This window comes from Hippopotamus amphibius, chromosome 4 (genome assembly GCF_030028045.1).
Source record: "Hippopotamus amphibius kiboko isolate mHipAmp2 chromosome 4, mHipAmp2.hap2, whole genome shotgun sequence".
NCBI classification, from domain to species: domain Eukaryota; kingdom Metazoa; phylum Chordata; class Mammalia; order Artiodactyla; family Hippopotamidae; genus Hippopotamus; species Hippopotamus amphibius.
Window position 1 is genome coordinate 95,312,512 of NC_080189.1, and position 14,037 is coordinate 95,326,548.

The following is a 14,037-nucleotide window of genomic DNA, read 5'->3' on the forward strand; positions in this document are numbered from 1 at the left end:
ATATGTGTTAATTTTCCAATTTTATAACCCTAAGTATAGGCAAATGTTAGCCTACAATGATTCAAATTGCATTATGGCTAAAATACATACTTTGGGTTTTCTGTAGATACTAAGTTACTAGTAATAGAAGATTTATTTCTCCAATTTTATTAAATTGTAGGTAGAATAATACACCGAAAGAATTGTTATACACATCAAAAGTGGTGTGGATACTCTGTCCAAAAAAGTTTTTAAGTCTCTCTACAAAAATATCATGTAGGCAGTTTGATGTCTCAAAAATAATACATCAGACTAAGATAAATTAGTGCTGACAGGTGTAACTAACACGACAGAAATTGTCAAATATGAAAGTTGCTATTTGAGTACAGTGCCATTCTCTCTGAACTGTAAGCTTTCTTAACTGTCTCTAAGGAAAGCACTCTTTACTGAGATGAACAAAAAGTTTAGTGAACTGCATTACTACCATGGCAGTGTTATCTGACAAGCGTGAGTTAAAAACAAAAGTTCATATGTACTCTGCACTTTTTGTTCACAGCTCAAAATGAAGTCAAAACGTGGCTTAGATCAGTTAATGTATTGGGTTACAATTCCTAAGAAGGGTGTGGTAAGAAGAAACAGAAGGTGGAAAAAAAACATTTCCTGATGAAATCACAGCATTACTAACACAGGTGTAAAGTGTGACATGAATGTGAGCAAAAATCAAACAAACCTAAAGACCAAGTCATTATGTTGTTAACACCTTAAGCAAATTCCACTCACAGAGTAGCAGAGTAATTAGAAACAGAGGGAAAAAACTCTCTTTCTCTCTCTCTTCTTATGCATGCACGTGCACACGTGTGCGCGCGCGCACACGACATGGATGAAAGCTACGTCTTGAGAGTGGAAGGGTGTGGGAACACTTTTACATTTTCACATTTGTTAAGCAACTTCTCTATACCAATAAATATACTAGCTTTGTTACTTATCCTGTCCTTTTAAAACTAAAATTTTTTGAGTAGTTATAAATGTAAATGATACAAAATTAAAAATATAAAATTTATACAGTACCAAATCTCTCTCCTAGCCTCCCTACGGGCAACCACTATTACCAGTTCCTCCTTTTTTACTTTCTACTTCTAATCTATGCCAGAAATATGTACGTACCCAAACGTAGTATGCTATTACATTGTCTTATTTAATTATCACAACAAACTAGCGGAATTTGCCTGGCCATGCCATTTTATACACAAAGAAACTGAGGCTCAGAAAAGTTCAAATTAACTTTCTCAATTATAGTTAATTAATTTGGGGGTGTACCTTGTTTGCTCTAATACCAAGTGAGAGCATATCCTAATGTTGAATTATGTTCTTCCCTGAGGCATGGTCGAATTCTAGCTTGGGGAAGTAAACCATAGCTAAAAGTCCCAGACCCCTGAAAATGGTCTTCATAATATCTCTTAGTGATGGAACATTATTAGCACTGCAAAGAAGAAATAATTGAAGAAATAAACTTCAATGAAGAACCAAAACTGCTTTCAAGTTGACTGTTTCACGTCATGAAAACTTGAGATGATAATTAGTGGGGGAAATGTTGCGTTTTATTCTTGTGTTGTGTTCACACATAGCATTTATTCTAAGCAGGGGAGCAGCTGCTATTTTTAATGAAAAGTTTTTAAACAAAGTCAAAAAATATTTACTGGTGGGTAAAATTAAAAAATATTAAAAATAAACACTGGAGCAATTTCATATTGATAACATGATTTTTATTAAAGCAGATTTGAAGAATTTACTAAAGTGATTTTAAAACTTTAGGACATATTATAGGGTTGGGAGACTTAATTTGGTAGCTATGCATTGCTTGGGAAAGATTCCATATTCTCTATGGTTATCAGCTTAAAAACCCAAGGCAGTTTGGAAAGAGCTTATACTAAATCTTGACAGATTTCACAAACCAAATTTTTTAAGTAGTCATCTGGCTTTAAAGCTTACCACAGGTTGAAACTGCTTAATAGAGGGATTGGTGATGTAAAAGTATCTGCTGTCAAGATCCATCTAGCCAGTTTACTAGTGTTTTGAGCCAAAGGTAAAATTTTATTTCCCAGTATTGGGGAAGGAAGCATCCTGGAACCACCTTGAAAATTTCTTCTATGTGCAAAAATGAGGAGAATATATTTACACTCTTTTGGGTGGATAGGCTTTCCTAATAGCCATTCTTTAATATACAATGTACATTGGGATTGCCATATATGCATTACTAATAAGAAAAAAAAAACAAATTGTACACTCTAAATATATGCAGTTTATTGTCTGTTAACTGTATCTCAATAAAAGTTCTTAAATATATATATATACACAATGTACAATCTGTATACTTCAGTGACAGTTGTTACCCTCGTATGTAAAAGTTTGGGAAGTGCTGTGGAAAATATCTATGTTAAAAGAACTCCATTAAATTAGTAAGCTATATTTTTAAAGCAGTGAAAGAAAAATGAAGAGAAACCAACACGGGGAATTAAATTTACTGTGAAGTGAAGAATTTGTAGTATAGTTATAAAAGAAGCAAATAACCTCAATGAAGGAAGTCACAGCTTTTGAATTAAAATGGTGCTGCAAATATTTTGAGGGATTTTACCAGGTCTAGTATGGCCTGCTTATTTTTCTGTATCTTGCTATTCAACTGATTCAGAAATTAATTTATGCTGGCTTGAATAATCTTCGTCAAAAAGCACTAAATACCTCTGAAAATTATTCAATTACTTTACAGTATTGGCTAGGTGAGATCTGGGCTTCCACTTAAAAGCTGCTTCTCTGAAACGCCTGCCATCTTTTTTAGCCATACATCCTCTCCTTGACTCATGCAACTTCCCTCATTCTCTCTTCCTTTTCACAAACTTATACAACTTTTTCAAAGAAGTTCGAATATAAAACCAAAACTGCGGCGTTTCATATTCTTTGTGGCTGTCGTGTGGCTGCATACCATATGAACTAAGTAATACTTACTTGTCATCATCCTTTCTCAATAGAATATTAAAATAAATAATCCAGCAAATCCCTACCGAGAAACATACAAACAAAATAAAGCTGCTCTAGGCACAATTTTACATAGTGCTTTTTGAAGAACACCTATCGTTTTTTTTTCAGTATGCAATTTAAATAAGTATAGGCTGCAAGTTCACACAAGATAGTACTCCTCCCCTTTGTTTAAGACAGTTTTCTGTGTGTGCACTTAAGGAAGTCATCCACACGTAATCAGTAGGCCATCTGTGAATAGGAAAATTATAAGTATGTTACATTTGCTGCATTCCTTCAGCTCTTAAACTTTTGTTCAAGTGCTCTATAAATGGATCAAATAGACTGAAATTGTCTACATTTCTAAAGCAATCGAGGAGATAATTCAAGTTGTAATGGTTTTATTCTTAATAGAAAAAGGATCAGGGAAACGGTGATAAAGTAAACACTAGAGAATACTGGAAAAAATATATTTTCATAGTTAATGCAGTAGTCATTATGTCTAGAATTTTGTTTTGTTGAATAAAAAAAAAAGCTATTTTTTAAAAGAAAAGGGCAAAAGTTCATGAAGTTATTATACATCAAATATAGCCTAAATTTACCTTTTCAAAATCTAGATGTATTATTTGAAATTCAATTAAAAAGTTTATGCCTGAAAGTTACACTTATTATTTTTTTGTGTTGTCAAATAATTATTTTCTATATTTTATAAAAAAAGAGAACAAAAGGAAAAAGAAAAGGAAGTAAAATGATACATAATTTCTACATGATTATATAAAAACATATTCAGGAAAAAGGAAAGGACCTAGAATCTTCTGTTTTAGGTTGTTGGCATATTCAAAAGTTAAAAAAAGAAAACAAAAAAGAAAAATAAAAATTGTCTAATGACGTATCACTTTTTGTGTATTATTTAATCCCAGTCCAGAGTGGTTAAAAGAATGTGGAAAGAATTCTCTTTCAATAAAAACTAAAGTTTTCCCCTTCTTCTGCCTGCTTCTATCTTCCTCCTTTAACTTTTAACTATGGGTAAGCATTCACCACCTATTTGCAATGCTGAAGGAAAAGAGGAAAGAAGAAAACTAGAAAGGAAGATGGTTAAAGAAAAGGGTACAGGAAATACACAAAATGTTTTGTTAGATTAAAAAAAGAAGAATTCCTAAAGTCAAAAAAAAAAATGACTACAGAAGGACTTTGTCAACTCAAGGTAACACAAGGGGGTCTCTGTCAATTGTACTACCGTTTAGTTGGATTGTGCCGATTAAGTTGTCCAAATGTTCAGAGTGTGACAAATCTTGGGACTCTTATTAACAACCTAGAGTGAATCTCATTCTTTCCTTCGGACTTGTCAAATTCCCCCTTGAAACTCCTCTTTCAAAAAATGAAAATCAAAACCATATTTTTATGAAACAAAAACTGTAAAGGTCTAGTGGGGATGTATAGTGATTGAGCAGTCAATTTTAAAGATACTATTAAACCATTTTGATTAAAAAGAATCATAGACTAGAGTACAATAATCAAAGCAGCATTTACTGTTTCTTCTCCATTTTCAAAATATTTGAAAATATCTCAACTGACATACTCTTAAAATATCTTATGATTATTAATGAAAAATCTTGGTATATAAGAAGGAAATTTGTCAACTGGCTATTATCTATAGAAACTTCACTGTTTAATTGATTGTTGACTAAGTACCTATTAAAAGAGATGCCGTCAGCAACTTAGGGTCATACGGACTCTTCCCACGGCCATTTTCAAAATGTGAGTCTTCCAGCTTAAAAATGCTGTCCTGTAGAAAAGAAAAAGAAGAATTCAATTCATTTATAATAAAAAGTATTTTTATTTTTAACATGCCAGTTAATCAGAGAGAGGTTAAATATTCTTCCACACTATCAAGGTGTATTATTCTTTGTGTAATTTAGAGATGACAAGATAACTTAAGTGGGATGAAACCTAGTTATTACTTGACAAACATCTATCTAGCTTGGTGATTTTTAGTAGCATTTAGAATGTTGCAAGTAATTGTGTATAAATGAACTCTAAAGGCCAAACATGCCATGATAAGAGTAGAGTGATCGCTTTATCACATAGGTATGCCAAAAGCTACCCTAATGGCTCTCGACAGACTGATAAATTTTTTAAAAAATGACTCCTTCACCTCCTTCACACAAAGAAAAAAAATAGCAACTCACTATATAAGATGTCTGTAAGAGGATACATTATTTCACTTTTCTTTTAGTACTTTCCAGAAGGAAATAGCCACAGAAGTCACGTCCTTCACTCTGTCATTCCTACAACTTTGATGCTTACAAGCCCCTGAAGCATTTTTAAATTACTCACCTTGGAAGGTGGAAGGTACCTGAAACTATCCTTATCAATTTCTGTAAGTGGGAAATATCAAACTGTTTATTAGGACGGGTGTACCTGAAGATAGTGTCCTTAGGACAACAAGCACAGAGGTGACACATTTTTATCACAGGGAATTCTGCTCAGTTGAGGCTCAAGTACCCAGAAACTGTAGTGAACATTTGACTATGGTAGAAAGTATGCCAGAAAGCACTGAAACAAAAGCCTTAATAAGGAGGTAACTAACTCATGCCTAAGACCCTGTCCTTAGAATGTGAGACTTCTATAGGACAGTGGAGTAAATTGGGGGTATTCCTGAGCACTCTTTTCAGAACCAAGTGCTCTGGAAATTAATTAGTTCAGAATATGTATGCATTTTCCGGTAGCACATTAACTTGTCCACAGACTAAAATAAAATAGCTTTTTTGGCAATTTCTCTACTATTCACATAAAAGCATTTTCTATACTCTTAGAATAGTAAATGGTGTTCATTTTATGGCCAATATGGATCACTTTATTTAACTTTTAATATTTCTGATGGAGCTAATGGCAGAGTTTCAAATTATGACACTTAAAACTCATTTGAGTTAGGGAAGAAGAGTGAAAAGAAGCAAACCAAAAGTATTCGCCATTTTTATTACCGTGAGTGAGAAATACCATGTCTATTCTTTCCTTACATTGATTCTGTAGTTGGTAAATAGCTTTCTCCTAGCTTTGATGGTTCTTTAGCTGAGTTCTAAAATTTACACTGCGAAAAATTTATAGGGTTTCTCAGAACTGTGCTAAGTTGTAGTAGGAAGAGCAGTGAGTCAGCAGTCAGGCCCAGTTGGGACAATGATTAGCTCTGGTTCTTTGGTAGCCAATTAATATCTCTGAGCCTTCGGTTTCTAAAAGCCAACGTTAATAAGGATATTTAATCTCAAATGTTTACTGTGAGGATTAAAGAACTGAAATAAAATATTTTTAAAGCAACAAAATAAAAAACAGACACAATATTTTTATTCTATTAATACTGCTCATATTACCACTACAACAAGAATATGAAAATTTAATACAAGTTGTTACCATTATTGTAAACTTTCCTAGCAGAACTCGAAAGAAGTATTACTTAAACACAGTTACATAAGTCACCAAATTATAAACTTATTCACAAATACACATTTATCATAGACATTTGAATATTAAAACTATACTATGCAATTTATTGCCATATACTAAGGAAAAGCAGAGAAGAAACCTTAAGAAATATTTAGATATATTTTGATAAAAATTAGGAAACGTCCAAAAGAAATATGCTCAGTAAATGACATACACTCTACTGCCACAATGACAGAAAACAAAGGTTAGAGGAAGCAGCAGGGAGAGGTGGTGATGTGGCTAATGATACTGTTATGAATATTAGTATAAATTTCTTGTCCTCATAAGACATTTTACAATACTGACAAAGATAGAGGAGCTATCCCTCAAAGTATGAGACACGATGTCTGGGATCTTGTGTCCCAGTTAATAAGACAATGCCAAGGTATATAAGAAGTACTTGCAACCTCGTGTTTAACATGTGATTTACAAGGTAAAGGATTAGACTTCACAGGAAAAGAGGTTAAGAATGTCAGTTTTGGTTTAAGAGAAGATGAAAAACTATCCTTCGTCATGGTGTCAGGTTATGTGTTTCAAGCCGGCCTCTTTTTCCTTTCCTTCTTTTTTTTTTCTTTAAATGGAACTCTTGCCCAAATTTCTGGGTTTCTACCATGTAATTATTCCATATTCTTATACGATTCTACTGAAGGGTAAAAGATTGAATTTCCTTTCCAGCCTAGTGATATCAGGGCCTGGAATAAATATAATTTGATTTCTGAATAGGGAAGTAAAAGATATTTCTTACATACAAATGTTTGTAGTGTAAAATTCATACCTGTTACACACAGTAACGGAGTCTAAGGCTGCTGAAATCAGACAGAAATGGATATTATCCCCGGTTGTGTCTTTTATTATCTGGGCCTCAGGAAATCCCTAAACCCTTCTGAAACTCAGATTCCTCATCTATAAAAGGAGGACAGGAAAATCTCATAGGGTTGATTGGGAATATTTATTGTAATAATGTATATAAAATAATATTTAGTATGCCCTAGAAAAATATTCATTAATTTTTGTTTTTCATTGTTTATAGTTACTAAAATAAAATCATTTTTTCCTATAGTGATTATCTCTCATGCTACAGTGGAAGTGCCTGCCTATATTTTCATCAGTGGAAATTAAGACATATGTTTAAAAATACACAGATACTTTGGACCCCAAAAATGCACTGAAAATTGTTCTTTCCTATAGCTAGATCAGAGTCCAGTTCAAAAGCTTTTCTGAAAAAAAAATCATTAAATATAACATGTATAAAAATTCTCAATTGTAAAAGACTACCCTTTTAACACATCTGATAAACTTACTGTGATTGATATTGAGAGACACCAATATTGCTGTTTCTGTTATTTTGTGAGCAAGACCTGTTAAATGTGTGAAAATACTGATCCCTTCGAAAAGAAGTCTGTGTTAATATAATTGTACATTCTATGTTGTCATATGTAGCATATCACGTAGATAACTGTCTGGCTATATTTGGAAAGCTTTTTGAAATCTGATTGCTACTCAATGATTTTCTGTCTTAAAGAGTGTTAAATAGATCACATATGCAAGTAATAAGACCAAAAGTCTTAAGACCAGTGTATACAATTAAACTGCATAGCTTATATGTCTTACTTGGGCTGAGACAGTTTTCATTTTTAGTAATACACGAACAGAAATCTAGCTGCATGGATTCTAATTGCTTTAGCAGATACTATGAGCATGTCATATAAGTTCTTGTGCCATATTTTATTACATGATTGCATCAGTTTTCAGCAACTATTTTTAGCTTTCAAGACCGCTCTTTCCCCTTTGTCTTCTGGATTTCCTGAATGTTATTAGACTGTGGTGAGGTAAGGCATTAGAGGAAATAATAACTGTGCTAATGTCTAATTCAAAGTTTTATAAATTATAAACCATTGGTGACATCATGGCAATAAATTTCCTGAATCTCAATCTTGTCCAAGTAATAAATTTAGGTAACAAAGCTGCAATTTTAGTTGTTTTATTTAATGATTAAAACACAAATGATGTTTGTAAAAAAAGAAAAGAAATGAAAAGAAAATCCTATGTATATGTGATAGAATAACCACTTTGGGTGGGAAACTATATAAACTTAATCAAACTTAATAGTTGGACAGTATTTTAAAATATACATTATTATATTTTTTTTCAAATTGCTCTTTCTCCTCTCCTGCTCTTTACAAAGACAATTGATTTGCCAGTTATAATGAATTATCAAGTATTCCCTGGTCACACCATGCTTTTTCTCACTTCTGCCTGAACCACCCCCAGCTCACCTGTCCTCAACTCCAGGGTGAACTTCCTTTCCTTTAAGACTAAATTCAAAAGTTACTTCCTAGGAGAAGTCTTCAGAGGTTCCTGGAGATATAATTTATTAGTTTCCTTTGTGCATATCCTAATTAACAATAGTACACAGGCAATGACAATACTGGGTAGAACCACTGGCTTCATCAATGAAGGGACATAATAGGATCTCACAGGAAATATTGTGGCATACTATATTTTACCCAAAGGAGATACATTTGTTGATAAAATTCATCCGGAAGTTTATTTACTTCTCTTAAAAAGGTGACTCTAGATCTATGCTGTGCAATACTAATAGCCATGAGCTACCTATAGCAATTTAACTAAAATTAAAAATCCTATTCCTCAGTTGCACTAGCTACATTTTGTGTTCAACAGTCACATGAGACTTGTGAATACAATATTGCACAGATGCAAGCATTTCCACTGTCACAGAAGCTCTATTGGACAACACAGCTCTAGATCCTATTCCCGTAAGAGCAAAGAGTAGAACTGAAAATTAGACGGCCCCTAAGGAAAGAAAACTTGCCCCCAGACCACAATCATAGTAGAAAAAGTCCATGAAATCTACAAGAAAAGATTATAGTAAAAACAAAAGGGTTTTGACTATTATTAGTCAGCGGTTAACCTAAGTAACATTTAATGGCAGGACAGATGAACAAATACATGCCCTGTAGCTTTTTTTACATGCCATCCTTCTTCCATTCAAATTACTTTTCCTAATCTATGCAGGTAACAAACTTTACTCACTGTTTAAGGCTTAAGTCATAATACCAGTCCATTAAATGTTTATTAATTTTCCCCAGAAGAAAAAATATTTTCTCCCTGGAACTTGTACAGCAATCTATTCATAGTCTCTGTGCCATCTGTTACCTTCAACCTTGCTAGTCAATAACGCATGCCATTCTTTTCTCCCTACTAAATACTTTTGAGGTGAGGAAAAAATCTGATTCATTATATTTCCCCAAATACTAAGACAGGACTTTTCACTGAGTTAAAGCTCAATGAAAGAAAGAATGGATAAATGAGTGACCGTGTGACTGAACAGAAGAGGCACTATAGAAGAACTATATCCAAGGAACAGCAAGGGCATTGCCCTGGACACTAGGAGCTAATATTTTAAGGGTATGACACAAATTTGAACACAATTGTGCAGTAGAGGCCAAACTACAAAATTCAAATATTAAACCTAGTTCTAAAGTGAGTTTAAGAAACGATAATCTTTAACTTTTTTGTGTTATATGTGTCACTATTAATAGATTATTGATACTTGTTACACACTTCAATCATGAGTTTACTCTTACTATAAAAGATAAAAAATAAAATTTAATGACAGAGCATAACATTACATTCTCTTTGCTTTTACATCTCTGTTCCTCTTTAATTTTCACTGGACCTCATAATTTTTGTTATTATCAATATTAATTGTTAGTAAATATTACTTGTATCAATAGAGCCATCTTTATTGAAGGGGAGATCTATCAAAACAGTCCTTTGTAGAAGTTCAAAAATCTTTCTTATCAATGTAATATCTCCATAATTCTAGGATAACTGTTTTACTGGACCATTTTTTACTTCTAGAAATTACTCCATGTATCTCTGGGATGTTGGCAAGTGGAACATCAAAATGGGAAGGCTGTTTGGGTTTTTGCCAAATACAGTTTTCTACTTATAAAAATATGTAATTTCTTATTGGGATTTGCACTTTTATATCTATTTTTGAAAGTTTCTAATTTATACGTTTTCTGAAACACTATATAAATATTAATATGTGCAGTAAATATATATTGAGGTGTGACTATGTAAGAATTATGTTTGGAATATGAAGGTGAGAGGTCAAATTATTTAATTCAATGAGTGTACAAGAAATTATAATAAAAATTACATCAATAATAATATTCCATACATATGATATTATTTGGTAACTATTTCACTTAACATTGAACACATACTAAGTCTTAACGATGTCCTAAGAGTTCATCCATATTTTTTTCACTTAATCTTCAAACAACCCTATTATTATTGTGCCAATTTTACAGATGACAAGTGGAGACATTTTCCATTTAATACTCAAAGTCATAAAGACAATAAATGATGGAGTAAGAATTTTATAACAGAACTGTCTCTTTCTACATCCATGTTTTTAACCACTATATAAAAAAGTGGGCTTACCATAAATATTACGTGAAAAAAAATACTACATGAGATGTACCCTAAGATAGTAGAAACTGGAAACCACAGGAGTTCAAAGTGGGGAGAGATAATTTCATGTTTCAGCATATAAAGAAAAGTTTTATTTGATTTAGTCCTTTAAAAATGTATTTTGGCAGGAGTTGGCGAGTATATCTGTGAGTACGCATGTGTGTGTTTGTGTGTTCATTGGTTATGGGTGCAGGGGGCCAGAGGAGCTCATAGAGAGGGGGCAGAGGGAAGCGCAGATGCAGATGAGTCCATCTAGAGGAAACGGCATGAACAAAATCCCCTCAAAATAGATATAATTCATATGATAAGTAACATAAAGTTAAGTTTACACAATGAAGACTATATACATATACTAACAGATAAGGTGGATAAATAAATTTGGAATCAAACTATGGAAACTTCTCTGTGCCAGAACAAGCAATTTAACCTGTATTCAATGACACAGTGATAATTTTAGTTGGAGAACAATAGCATCAAAGAGGTGCAATATTATGATGAATCTGGCAGTGACAAGTAGGATGATTTAAACACACTTGTGCCTGGTGACAGGAAAAGACCTATTGCCACAGCCTGGGGAGGAGAGAATTAGGTCTTCTTACACATTACAGCAGTTTAAAGGAATTTTTTATGTTATGTGTTGTGATGGTCAAGTCACTTAGCTTCTTTGTAGTTCACGTTTCTTAAGTTCTGTTGCATTAGAATTCCCTTTGATATTCCAGCAAAGCTATGGATTCTTTGTTCCAGAAAACTGAAGCTAAGCATACATACATTTTATAAGAAATCTTTACAGTCTACTGACTTCATGTAGTCATGGTCAAGAGTTTCCAAATGAGCTATTCTACAAAAATCTTTCCATTTCTAACTTGGTGTGATTTTCTTATCCTATCCTGAACTTGGACATTTGCTTCTGTTGTTCTTTGGCCCCATCCTTGAATATAATACAGGGATTATCCAGACTTTTAAAACCTATTTTCCTTTTCATTCTCTACATACTATTATTTGGTTCATTTATTTTTATAAATTCAGCTATTGAACTTCAGCCCCAATCCCTCTGCTATTCTAATCATTCAAACTTAGTTTCCTGGCCTGTATGAAATCTATTTTCCATGGTTATTTCAAAATTGAGAGCTATTAAGAGGCCTTGGCTCTTCAAAAGAATATAAGAGCAATTACAAATAATAAACTTCATAAAAATTAGCCTGTCAGAAAGACTTATTTAACAATATACATTGTGGGAAGATACAAAAGAAATGTAACCCTGGTATCTGTCACTGAGTGCTGGGAATTTTAAAAAAGTAATGCTACGTGAAAAAAGCAAGTATAATCTTCTGCCCTGATTATAATATGTTAGTTCTGCCTTTATTTCACTATGATTTCAGCCATATTACATTAGAATTTATTTTTCTCTACAATCAAATAAATAAAACATTGTTGCAAGTAAATGACTTTCAATTGAAAAAAAGAATCTCACTAAAAGATAAGTTCAAAGAAAAGCTATATACCTGTAAGGATTTTTAGAACTGAGTATACAAATGCCTTCTTTTCATATTAATTAATATTTCTGAGTAGTTTTAGATACACAATAACTACAAGATTTGGTTTTAAATCTAAAATGTCATTTGATGCTAAAACATTGAGTCAATAATTATAATTATACTCATTCAATAACTGCCAATACTTTTTCAAATATACACCTGGGAAAGTAAATTTTTCTCAGCAAGTAAAGCTACAAAGCCAATTGTATGATAATTGTTTTGACAAAAATATATTTTATCTATTAAAGTAAATAATAAAAATATTCCAGTTTTATAAAATATAGTCCAGTTTAATATTCAAGATATGTAATCCCTCTCTAGTTACATCTATGCAGACTTTTTTTTATTGCATATAATTTCTATTCCTGAGGAATTCTTAGGATCCAAAATAGAAAGAAGGATAATATCATCAGGGTACACAGCATTTCTATTAAGTTTATCTCTAGATTGAATGTAACTAAGAATGGTTAAAATCATTGATTTCAGTTTCTACAGTCTGTTCAAGCATTGCTTTAGTAAAGCAGAAATCTTATCTCTAAAATTTTTCTCCAGAAATTATATGGCTTTTCTGTGACCCAGATTTTTTTGTTTTTGTTGCTGTTATTTGATTTTGAAGGTAAATGTGGTAAAAAAATTATTGTTTAATAATTATAAAATCTAGATTATTGATTGCAGACTATAAAACAAGTTTTAAAAATCTCTTTGACATGTCGACATTCTTATCTATGAAATGGAAATATTCCATGTAATTGCCTCAAGGATTCAGTGTGATATGTGAATTAACATAGGGAAGCATACTTAAACCATACAGAAATTTAGTTCATTATAATTTTAATTACCCTAAAGTCGCTATTAGCAATACATCTTTCCTGTGACAGCATGCTGATAACTCATTATCTATGATAATATAACAGCTAATATGTGTTAAGCAAATATTAGCCAAGCTTACTCTCCTAAGTGCTTTGTTGGTGTTTACATTTTTATCATTACAATACCCCTTGAAGTACATAATTTTGTAGATGAAGTAATAAAGACAGGAAAAAATGACTTGCCTAAGGTCACAGAGTATGTAACAGAACCAGGTAAACAAATTCCAGAATGAGGAATAAATGGAGAGATCATAAAAACCTTATTTTTTGGATTTGATTTGCACACCATGTTACTTTATGAATACATAACATACATAAAGTGTTGTTATAATAATATCGCTCAACTCAACTGTGTTTTCCTTGTAGTTCAAGCATGTTAGGTCCTGAATTAATCCTAACTGAACTGACCATGACAGATAACACTATTGAATATAGTCCCCTCATTATACTCTAATATAGTAAAGACAAGTAGAAAAAACAAACATAATTCTAACTTTATTTGCAGAAAAATATGTGAAATTACTTTGTTTCCAAGTTTGTGAAAATTAGTATCACTTCATTCACTGTCCACCCAGTAACAACATACACTTCTCACAGCTGGATTAAATAGGATTTGCCTTCTAAATATAAGGGATGAATTTATCTGGGTTCCTCAAACA

At 32.3% G+C, this 14,037-nt stretch overlaps 1 protein-coding gene across 1 annotated transcript in view; it reads right to left on the bottom strand.

Moving 5' to 3' along the window:
- SEMA3A (semaphorin 3A) overlaps positions 1-14,037 on the bottom strand; it is a 479,868-nt gene that overhangs the window by 82,178 nt on the left and 383,653 nt on the right. The window contains exon 7 of the mRNA XM_057733716.1: positions 4,681-4,774. Within this exon, the coding sequence (XP_057589699.1) occupies positions 4,681-4,774 (94 nt within the window). The remainder of the gene's footprint in view (positions 1-4,680; positions 4,775-14,037) is intronic.